Source organism: Orycteropus afer, unplaced genomic scaffold (genome assembly GCF_000298275.1).
Source record: "Orycteropus afer afer isolate SDZICR_OR568_19922 unplaced genomic scaffold, OryAfe1.0 scaffold00487, whole genome shotgun sequence".
In the NCBI taxonomy this organism is placed as follows: Eukaryota; Metazoa; Chordata; class Mammalia; order Tubulidentata; family Orycteropodidae; genus Orycteropus; species Orycteropus afer.
In genome coordinates, this window is record NW_006922074.1 from 1,350,965 (window position 1) to 1,362,470 (window position 11,506).

At 50.7% G+C, this 11,506-nt stretch overlaps 1 protein-coding gene across 1 annotated transcript in view; it reads left to right on the forward strand.

The window, feature by feature from the left end:
- Window positions 1-11,506, forward strand: part of SSH1 (slingshot protein phosphatase 1) — an 86,597-nt gene that overhangs the window by 70,329 nt on the left and 4,762 nt on the right. The window contains exons 10-13 of the mRNA XM_007955002.1: window positions 2,188-2,234; window positions 4,029-4,175; window positions 5,663-5,863; window positions 8,510-9,065. Coding sequence (XP_007953193.1) covers window positions 2,188-2,234; window positions 4,029-4,175; window positions 5,663-5,863; window positions 8,510-9,065 — 951 coding nt within the window. The remainder of the gene's footprint in view (window positions 1-2,187; window positions 2,235-4,028; window positions 4,176-5,662; window positions 5,864-8,509; window positions 9,066-11,506) is intronic.

The following is an 11,506-nucleotide window of genomic DNA, read 5'->3' on the forward strand; positions in this document are numbered from 1 at the left end:
AGAATGGGCCCTGGTGCTACAGGAAGTCTCTTCACCGCCATCCTTGCTCAGATTCTGTTAATGGTATAAATCTCCAAAGAAGGCAATTGGCACATTTTCAAAGTGAGACCGTATAGCAGGAGCCGTGTTTCTAACATTAGAGAGGCCACATGGCATGGTGGGAATCAGACCCGCCAGGCCTCAGTGCCTGCCATGCTGGGTGGGAGCACACTCTCACCTAGTGTCTTCATCCTGCACCTCATGGGATCACGATGAGGACTTTAACAAGACATTTGTGCACAGCCTGAGTGCAGTTTCTGTAGGTACCACTGTTACTACAGGAAAAAGTGTCTCCTGGAAGTCGAGGAAGTGTCTTTGCTGCTGAAGACATGTGACTGTGCTTTCTACCACTGAAAGTAGTCAATAGTTCTTTACATGTGTAGCTGTTGTTGTTGTTGTTATGTGCCATCGAGTCGGACCCGACTCATAGCAACCCCTCCTTAGGTTTCTGAGGCAGTTAAATGTGTAACAGAGAAACAGAAATCTGTAGATACCAGGAGTCACTGGGTACTGCAAACAGTTCAACACTCAGCTGCTAGCGGAAAGGTTGTCCGTTTGAACCTACCCAGAGGTGCCTTGGAAGATAGACTTGGCCTTCTGCTTCCGAAAGGTCACAGCTGTGAAAACCCTATGGAGCAGTTCCACACTGCACACGTGGGGTCACCACGAGTTGAAACTGACTTGATGGCAAATGGCAAATGAAATTATATAGATAGACATTTGTAATTAGATATTTATTTGCAGTATGTATGAATATATATGTATAGATAAGTATGTGGCTTTGAGGAGTATCTTGAAAGCTGCCTGGGGCCCACTGGGCCCTGCTGGTCTTCTACCTGGGAAGGGGATCCCTTTCTGGGTGCGACCAGCGGAAGGCACCGCCTCCTGTCTCCACTAGGTGGCAGTCATGGCAAGAAGGACACTCGCCCTCAATGGCACTGTCCTTATTTTCCTGATGTGGTTTGGTGCTTTATGTCACTTTTTCCATGAGAGATACTAAAGGAATTTTTATGTTTGGGCCGCTCCCTAAAATATGAAAGCCCAGCTCACACCACAGATTGCCAGCTGGATGAGGGCCCTGCAGCCTGGACCCTGAGGAGCGGCCTCTGGGAAAGGAAGTTTGTGGGGAGAGAGGCCGGCTCTGCCCTCTTTGTGACTTGGGCCTTCTGCCCTTCTAAGCAGAGTGACCGTTTCTCCCTTCCACGTTCTTTGAACACTCAGTGTGTTTCTTAATGATATCATTTCAGAAGTATTCAGTTAAAACGTGTAGACAGTTTGGAAATACTACTAAAGGAGAAAAGGCAGATCTGGGCCCCACAGATCCAGAGGTGACCACTGTTGACATTTTGGTGGATTTATCTCCCCATCTTTTGATTTTTGTACATACCTGTGACATCTTTTAGTGAAGAGAGAATGGAAGAAAAGAGAATAGTTGTATGTCCTGCTTTCTTTCTTTCTTTTTTTTTTTTTTTTTTCACATTTTTTATTATGTGTTGTTTCCCGTATCATCAAGTATTCTCCGAAAGTATGATTTCCTGTAATGGTTCCATCATATAGATTGGTCATAATTTATGTTACTCATTTCTTCTCTTCCTGGACTTTTGAGTTGTTTTCACGGTTTCATTATAAATAACTGTGGACCTTCGTGTCAGTCTCCCTGTGAATTCTGATTATTTCCGCAGGGAGCTTTGGTAAGTGCAGTTATGGGGCTAGTGGACGTGAACCTTCTAAATGTTTCCAAAGCACTTCCCAGAAAAAGTATTACAGCTCCTGCGTTAATTAGTGGAAGAACCTTTTTCCTGAGTGGGAAGTCATTCCCTCTGGTTCCAGAAACCACGTTGGAATCTTAGGAAGGAAGCAGGAGACAGGGGGCAGGTTTTCTGGGCCTCTCCTTCCCTGGGGCCTAGGGGCCAGTGAGAAAGCCTGCCATCTTCCCTTCCCCTCCCTCTGGGGGCCTCACAGGGTCGTACACACGGTGATGACGCTCTGAGCACCTGGGAGCCTCCTGTGATGTGTGGCCCTTTCTGTTCTCTGAGGCTGAGGCCATGCAGTGCCACCCCCACCAGGGCTAGGGCAAACGTGCCTCTGGCAAGCAGCTCTAAGGCCAGCATGTGACACTCACAGCGGTCTGTGTGATCTGTCCCCCAGGGCTCTGAATGGAATGCATCCAATCTGGAGGAGCTGCAGGGCTCAGGGTGAGTCTGCACCCCTTGTCTCCCCTCATCCTCCCAGGCAGCCCCGAAAGGCTTGGCTCTGCAGGCCTCACGCTGCCTGCCTCTCGTCGCTGGCACCCAGGTCTCTCAAGTGGCTGCCAGGGCTGATTTGCATAGCTAAACAGATGCCATGTCCTGGATAATTCATGGGCTTTAGATTTGACTGGGGTGTGTCAGAGGGCTTTTCGAAATCACACCAAGATGGGAAAGAGCCCGGATGCCGATAGGCTGGGGTCCCTCCCACCACCTCTCTGCCCTGTGGAGAGCCTGAGAACCCCCGGTGCACGCACGTTATCTGTTGTCCATTCCACTCGGATCCCTGGGCACTCTTGCTTCTGAGTTTCTGCGTCTGTGCCTGGTGGGAATGCTGCAGACTCCGGGCTGGCCGGAAACATATGCCTGTCTCAGTCTGAGCACCCATAACGCTCAGCTGCAGGGTTGGAACATGTTGAAATCTGGACCTTCAACAACAAATGCCTGGACATTTAAAAAAAAAAAAAAAAAAGCCACAAAATCCCCATCAAGTCAGTCTGGCATGAAGGCATTCCTGAATTACCACATTTAAAATCAAGACTAAACAACTCTTAAAATACTTCTCAAGAACTACTGGTTGAGACATTCTCTTTCAGCGGATGTCTTCTTATAATTTAGGGCAGTGCTACTGTGGATACTCTCCATCTTGCTAGGAATAAAAAAACTTTGAAGAGGTCTTCAGGGGCCCTGATGGCACAGTGGTTAAAGGCCCGGCTGTGAACTGAAAGATCGGCTGTGCAAACCCACCAGCCACTCTGTGGGAGAGAGGTGGCCCTCTGCTTGTGTAAAGACTGATAGCGTTGGAAGCCCCTTGGGAGTACTACTCTGTCTTACAGGGTCGCTGTGAGTCGGATCAACTCCAGGGCAACAGGTCTTAAAAAAAATCAGTCATTCACTGACTAAATCTGTTTGAGAGGCTTCCTAACTCCTGAAATTATTTTTGTTCTTCTGAAAATGTGAGTACCAATTACAGGTAGAGAAGTAACCGAACCTGGGTTCAGGGGACCCTCTGGAGTCTTTATTATTTTAATATCCTGCCTTGTTTCGAAACAAGGAGCTCTGGTAGCGTAGTGCCTAAGGCATCTGACTGCTAACCAGAAGGTGGGCAGTTCAAACCCACCAGCCACTCTTCGGAAGGAAGACTGGGCAATCTACTTCCGTAGAGATTTACCACCTCTGAAACCCAAAGGGGGGGGTCACTATGAGTCAGAATCGACTCAATGGCGGTGAGTTTTTTGTATTGTTTCAAAATGGATCTAAGCTAGTTCCCAAGCCTATAAACCATGGGTGGACATACTCTGCTTTTTAACTATTTGAAAGTGGAGACTTTGTTTTTGTCTAAAGCTTCTGTGTGCTCCTGATAGGAGTTTTGAAGCTTTCAGGGGTTTAGAGATTAATACGCTTGTTAACTCTCCAGAATCAGCCCTGCTCTGCTATACTTTGAAATGATTCTTCTTTTTACAAATTTTTTAAATCAAGAAATTTGGATATTTTTGTGTACATGTAATACAGCCTCCTTATACAGAAAGCTTGTAGAGAATCAAAAAAAAAAAAAAAACAACATCACAAAGCAAAAAGAAAAGCCCAGTATATGCCCTTTATTAATGGTTTGGTGCATTTTATGGTTTCTTTTTCCCCCTCCAGTTTTTGTTACTTTGTTGTTGTGGCTTTGTTTTGGTTTTGTCATTCCTGGTTCTGGTTCTCCAAATTTGTTTTCTGTCTGTTTTCTCTTTCTCATTGCAGCGTTGACTACATTTTGAATGTAACAAGAGAAATAGATAATTTCTTCCCTGGCTTATTTGCATACCATAATATCCGAGTCTATGACGAAGAGACCACAGACCTGCTCGCCCACTGGAACGAAGCGTATCATTTTATAAACAAAGCAAAGTAAGTGGAAGGAGGAGCCACAGAAAGCGGTGTGGGGAGGACGCCGGTGGGCACATGCCCGGCGGACCCATGGCAGTCCCGGGTGCATGTCTCCTGGCTTGGGGGGCTTCCACGTCTGATAGACCTTTGGCTTCAGGCCATGGGACCCCAGCACCAAAGGGAAGTTGGTCTCCTCCAGATGACAGCCCTCATGTCCTTGTCCTTGCCACCTATTCTTGACCGTGACACTTGACCCCAGTCTCGTCATCAGCACTGGTTCCAGGCAAGGAGCTGGGTACTCTTGGGAGCTCCACCCGGGGGTGGGGTAGGGGGGTTGCTGAGCCAAAGGTAGCAGAGGAGAGAGAAGCAGCCTGGATGGGGAGTTTGAGTACCTCTGGGACCGCCTTCCCCTAAGAAATCTCGCAGCCTTCTGTCCTTACCTGAGTCACTGCCAGCTTCCTATTCATTGCAATGGTGAGGACCTGCCACAGGATGCAGGCAGCCCCCCTGCCCCGAGCATGTCACTGGTCTCACCCTTCTTTGACCTCACGTTCTTCTCCCACAGAACTGTTTCAGTGAAGTCAGGAACAGAAAGCGACAAACCCTTTGAGAAACACCACCTTCTGTTTCACACCCCTTCCCTTCCCCAGGTCAAAGCTACACAACATGTCCTTACCAGATCTTGGTTCCCTTGTGCTCCCAGGGGACAGAGTCAGGGCCCTTTATGGAGACTCCAGACTAGGAGTCATAAAAAAGCACTTAAGACTTGGGGAGGCACTGTGAGCAAGGGCCGTACTAAATGAGCTTGCACGCACCTGACCGGTGGGCTGCTTCTAACATAAACAGGCTGGCTGGTGGGTGTCTCTACCATGCAAATAAAGTTGCACAGGTGTTTTCCATACCAGCATTTCGTCTCCTGCCGTTCTTACCAAAACCCTTGGTTAAGGGATATGTACACACGCACTGTTCCCCAGACCTGCGCTGTCAGTCGAGCCACTCCGGGACCACTTCCGCCTCCACACACACCGTATCAGCCCCATCTTCTGCCAGCTCTGTGCTTGCTTGAGCCGAGAGAGAACTGTCTCCCCTGCTCTTGCTCCTTCAGCCTTCTGCCTGCGACCATCTCACTCCCCCACGGGCCCTGCAGCTTTCAGTTCCCTGACCCCGTGTCCTGACAACAGCTCTTCACCGTCACAGTCTGCGAGAGCAGCGGGCCCCTCACGCAGAAACCTGGAGCTCCCTGCTTGTGTCCCTCAGTGGGGTTTTTGAAGCCTCCCACTCTGGCCCTCCCTGGACAACTTGGATAGGAAAGGTCAAGTTTATCTTGCTTTGCCATTGCACGCTAATTGATTTTGCGGCGGAGGTATTTCCTTACGAGGGTGGGTGGACGTCTGCTCCATAAACATTAGGACACAGGAGGATCTGGATGGAGACGAATCAGGTGGGTGAAACTCCAGAGAGGGAAGTGGCTTCAGCTTTCTAACCCTCGCCCCTCCCCACTGCTGCAGGAGGAACCATTCCAAGTGCCTGGTCCATTGCAAAATGGGGGTCAGCCGATCAGCGTCCACCGTCATCGCTTATGCCATGAAGGAATTTGGCTGGCCGCTGGAAAAGGCGTACAACTACGTGAAGCAGAAGCGCAGCATCACACGGCCCAACGCCGGCTTTATGAGGCAGCTGTCTGAGTATGAAGGCATCTTGGACGCAAGGTGGGTGAGCGCCTGTCTGGAGAGAAGCGTTGGCACAGCTGAGTGCACGAAGCCTGCTCCCCTGTCAGCCGTGTGCCAATGGGCATCCGAATATGCTCCTGTGTCTCCTGGCACCAGCTTCCCCAGCTGAAATCCTGCCTTGCCGGGGAGCTGGCTGGAGAAAAACAACTATCGTTTGGAATTCGATAAGTGGTTTCCAGGAGGAATCTGTTTCGACTTTGTTGGCACATGCACACAGGGCATTTGGCTGCTGGAAGGAACAGTGCCTAATTTCTAGCCCAGCACCGGACGTTGTGTATGGCAAGGGCGTGTGTGTCTCCTGCTCCATGAGCATCTGCGTTGTGCTGGGCCCTAGCTCAGGCTTCTCTACAGAGTACACATGGGGCTGCACGGGCCGTCTTTGTCCCAGCAGACAGCTGTGCGGCTCTAGGCAAGCTTGGCGTTCTCCCTGCACTTCAGTTCCTCTTCTGAGTTGGAATTCTGTATAACAACCCCCTGACAGGGTGTCATGAGGCTCACTTGGGTACCATCCAAGTTTAACTGTAGAAATGCTTTACCAGACCTGGCACATGGTCAATGCTCAATAAATGTACCTGGCGTTCACATCTCTTATCTCTACCCACAGTAAGTCTGCAAAGCAGAGCTTCTCCCCCTTTGGCAGATAAGGAACTGACCCTTAGAGGTCACTGTGTCCTACGTCACTCAGCCAGTGGATGGCACATGGGAGTTGTGTACCCAGGCCTGTCTGCCTCCCAGGTGGGAAGTGTTTGGTGTGGGGGGCCCAAAATGAACACACCCCATGTGGGCTCCTGCAGGGATCCCAGGGAGGTCCTGCACTCCAGGCTGTCCAGTGAGGGGCCAGCAGCTCAGACCCCACTCTCTCCCCCTCCTTGTCTATTCCACCTGTGGACAAGAAGCAGACCTCTGGCTGGTGTTGGAAAGAAGCCACAGGCTGAGTCCACCTGCCCTGGCTATCAGAGTCTTAGCCAAGTTTGGGGAAGCAGGAGCACCCCTGGCATCTCTGGACTCCTCCACCATCAGCCAGAAAGTCCTGGACAGGTCCCCAGGCGGGGCAAGAGGAGGACTGGGCAGCCTGCTTGCCTCTCCCTGAGCCCATCCATGTCCTTTGCAGCCTAACCAGCTTTCCAGGCCCGGTTCACAGCAGCGTGGCATTGACCTTGAAGAGCAGCCCCATCTGCAGGCCCTCTTGGCCTCGCCTGGAACATGTGCGGCATCACGGGACAGCCTTGCAGTGAAGAACAGCAGCACATCCTTAATTTGCACTGTGCTGTTATGTTTACTTCCCTCTTGCTTGTTTCACTTAACCTTCACAATGCCAAGATGCAACTCTGTACAAGGTTCCTGAAAGTGGTTTACTTCCGTTATTTTGCTTTGAGCCCTTTTTTTTCTCTCTCTCTCTCTCTTTTCTTTTCTTTTTTTTTAAGCCTTATATTTGAAAAATGTGTTATAAGAATACCATAGTTTAACTCAAAATCATTTAAAAAAAAAAAAAGGGACCAGGTTTGCTGGTCTGATAGAGCCTGATGGAACCTCTGAAACTATGGCCCCTAGCTGCCCTTCAGGTCTGGAATTGAACCCACACCTGTAGCTTCCAGCCAGACAAAAGACAGGCACATGAGCTGAACATTTACATTAGGTAGATACACTCCTTGAAGAGATCAATCATGGGAGAATAGAAAGGCTGTATATACACAGGGAGACACTTCAGAAGTAGATGCCTCATCTTCCTTCCAAGGAGTCGCTGATGGCTTGGAACTGCCAGCCTTCTGGTTAGCAGTCAAAATGCTTTAGGCATTTTGCCACCAGAGTTCTTACCTGACAGGTAGAGATACTGAGCAGGAACCTAAGTGACATGCCTAACGTGACAGGGAATGTAAGTGACATGCCTAAGGTAGCAACAGAAGGTGGGACTAAAGCACAGATACAAAGATTTCAAATGTAGACTCCTGTCCTGCGTCTGCCACATGGTCCTAATGTGACTGGAAAGTCATTTAAGGTTAGTTACATTACTAACCATGTTACTTGGTGGAACCCTGTTGGTTTACTCTCTGTCTTAGCTTCCTGGTGTTGCTATAGTGGAAATCCCACAAACGTGTGGCTGTAAAGAACAGACCCTTAAGTTCTCACAGCTCTGGTGGCTGGAAGTCCAAAGCAGGGTCTCTGTGGTGTGCATTCCTTCCTTGCCCGTAGCCTCGGGTGTTCCTTGGTGTCTTGGCTTGAGCTGATCCTTGCATGGCTCTTCTGCGTGTGTGTGTGTGTGTGTGTAATCTAATTCTTTTTTTATCTGCTCTTTTTATAATTCAGAAGTGATTAGATTGAGAACCCACCCTGCTCAATTATGATCTAATTAATATAACAAACTCTTTCTAAATAGGATCCCATGCTCAGGTGTAGGGTGGGATGCCGGCACATGCTTGTGGAAGACGTTCAGTCCATAACAGTGCCCTGTGCCACGTCTTGTAGCCTTGCTTTCTCCCAGAACAAATAAATAGAGGGGGCTTTACCCGAGAGGGCCGTGGAGCCTGCACCTGGCGTCTGCCCGGCCGTGGACAGCCCTGCCACCCGCCTTCCACCCACCTCTGGGCACTCTCCTCCTGCTAACCCACCTGTCTCCTCTCCCCTCAGCAAACAGCGGCACAACAAGCTGTGGCGTCAGCAGACCGGAAACAGCCTCCAGCAGACCACCGAGGGCCCTGCGGGACCTGGGGACTTCTTGCCAGAGGCCCTGGACAGCTCCCTGGAAGCCCAGCTGCCAGGCCCAGACGAGGATGCCCAGCCTGGACCCCCAGGCAGCAGGGCTCCTGTCCCCTGCTGTTTCCGGCAACTCTCGGACCCCCTCCTGCATTCCCCCAACAATGAAACTTGCAGCTCGGTCCAGCTTGATGACCTGGAGAGGGACGCTCTGTTGGAGGAGGCAGCTCAGCTGGCAGAGGTGCACCTGCCCACCAGGCAGCCCCCAGAAAGCTCCAGACCCTGCGAAAAGGAAGGGAAGAAGCAGCTAGCATTTGAGGTCCCCAAAGGCCGAAGTGGCTCCTGGCCCCAAATGGAGGAGATGGAAAGGGAGGAGGGCTTAGCAGCAGGGAGGTGGGAGAGGCCCCCTGCCCAGCTTGATAAAAACCTACTCAACCGGGAAAACCTGAACAACAACAACAGCAAGCGGAGCTGCCCAGAGGACTTTGAGGTAGGCCTAGGAGCCCCGAATGGGGCCAGCACTCCTCATTCCTGTCCTGCCTCACAGATGAGCCCTGGCATAGCCCTGCCTCTTCTCAGCTCTGCGGCCCAGCCTTCTCAGTCTGCCACCGGCAGGGGCATGTCAGAGGGCGATTGTTGCGGGCTGATGGGGACATACAGCATGCGTGTGCTGTAGAGTCCGGGATCCATAGGGATGGTTCTGAGGCCCTGCTGTCCTCATCCAGGTGGCCTCACCCACATCTCAGGAAAGACTTCCAACTCGAGTTTCTTTTTCTTTTTTTATTGTGTAAGGTGTAACACGTAGAACTTATCACCCAGCTTCAACACTGATCAATATATACTAAAAAAAAAACCAAACTCACTGCTGTCGAGTCAGACCTGACTCATAGCAACCCCTCCTTGGGTTTCCCAGGTGGTATCACTATGGAAGTAGATTGCCCAACCTTCCTTCCGAGAAGTGGCTGGTGGGTTTGAACCACTGTCTGGTTAGCAGTCAAGTGCCTTAGGCACTATGCCACCAGAGCTCCTTGATCAATATATAGCTATTCTTTGTTATTACGTTAATGGTATTATATTGTCTTCTTGGTGAAAGTGTAATATGTGGCTATTCTTGTTTCATCTCACCCTCTCCTTACTTCCCTACACCCTAGATGATTTTGAAATAATCCTCACATAAATCATTTTAGTCGTTAATATTTCTGGACATAACATAATAATGATACCACTTAAAAACAAAGCCAGTTGCTGTCCAGTCAGTTCCAACTCATGGTGACCCCATGTGACAAAGTAGAACCGCGCTTCGTGGGGTTTTCTTGGCTGTAATCTACGAGAGCAGTGCCACTAGGTGGATTTGCACCCCCAACTTGTAGGTTAGTGGTTGAGCTCAAACCATTTGACCAGGGACCTCTGCCCATAGAGATAACCAAAAACAACCCACAGCCATCGAGTTGATTCTGACTCGGAGCGACTCTGTAAGGCAGGGTGGAACTTCCCCATAGGGTTTCTGAGGCTCAGTCTCTACAGAAGCGGGCAGCTTCATCTTTCTCCCCCAGAGCAGCAGTTGGGTTCAAACCACCAGCCTTTTGGTTAGCAGTCGAATGCCTTAACCACTGTGCCATCAGAGCTTCACCCATGAAGACAGGTGCCGTCAATCCTCTTTGCCAGGGACAGTGGCCATGGTTAGTCCACAGTGGCATAGCCATGAGTCACAGAGGGGCGAACAGGAGTGCAGACTCAGTAAGAGGTGGAAGGGAGGGCACGGCCTGCTTTGCCCTGGCAGAACTTGCTGGAAAGGCGACATTATCTAGAGAAGGGGTCCTGCAGACAAGCACACACGCATGTCTTTGACTCATCCTATGTGCAGGTTGGTGAGGGGTACAGCCATGAGTAAGAGGTGCATGGGCCCCTATGTGAACCAGTGAGGACATGTGAAGATAACGCAGGTCATGCCCGGCGTGACGGCAGGGAAGCAGGGGGCAAGATGGAGAGTAACTTGTGAGGAGCCGAATAGTAAGGAGCTGGGCATGCCTAACAGGGAGAGAAGCAGCCAGTGACAGGGCCCTGAGGTTGAAGAGAGCTTGCCCATTGAAGGAGCAAGCTGGATATCCAGCCCTGGTTGCGAGGCAGAGGTGGGACAAGTGACAGAGGCAGGTGGGGGCCTCCAGCTGAGGCTCCTTTTCTCCAGGGGCAATAGGAAGCTTTGGGAGAACTTCTGGCAAGGGACTGCTCCACAAGCAGCCTGAGGGGGTAAGAGTGACACTAGGGAGACTGAGAGAAGCTGGGAGGTGAGGGGGAGGATGCAGACACAAACGGCTCAGAAGCCTGTCACCCCTTGTGCCTCGTGCTGCCCTTGTGACAGGGCCTTTCTATTTATTTAAGTGAAAATATACACCCATTTGCTAGTTTTTAATTGTGCAATTCAGTGACAGTTCTACACTTCATGTTGTGTCACCATTCTCGCCAGCTACCCATATTGTTCACCACCCTTAAGTTAGACTCTCTGCCCCTTCAAGTTCTTATCTGTGCTGCAGGGCTCCTGTTGTCAGTCTGATTGCACATAGACAGTCCTTCAAGACAACACGGAGCTCAAGGAAACATTCATTACTAATTGAGCCAAGCTGTATCTACCTTAAAAATGACTTAGTGGGATAGATCAGGTCAAAGTCTGCAAATTGTTGCCAGGCAATAGATTCAGGGGTTCACTGGCTGTGACCGCCTTTGTGCTGCTCCCCTGGCCTGCAGTGCCCTCGCCTCCCTGCCTTCCGCTCCCTCTCCCCTGCCTGCAGCTCCCTCTCCTCCTCACCCCTGCAGCACCCTCTCTCCTCCCCCTGCCTGCAGCGCCCTCTCCCCCTGCCTGCAGCGCCCTCTCCTCCCCCTGCCTGCAGCGCCCTCTCCTCCTGCCTGCAGCTCCCTCTCCTCCTGCCTGCAGCT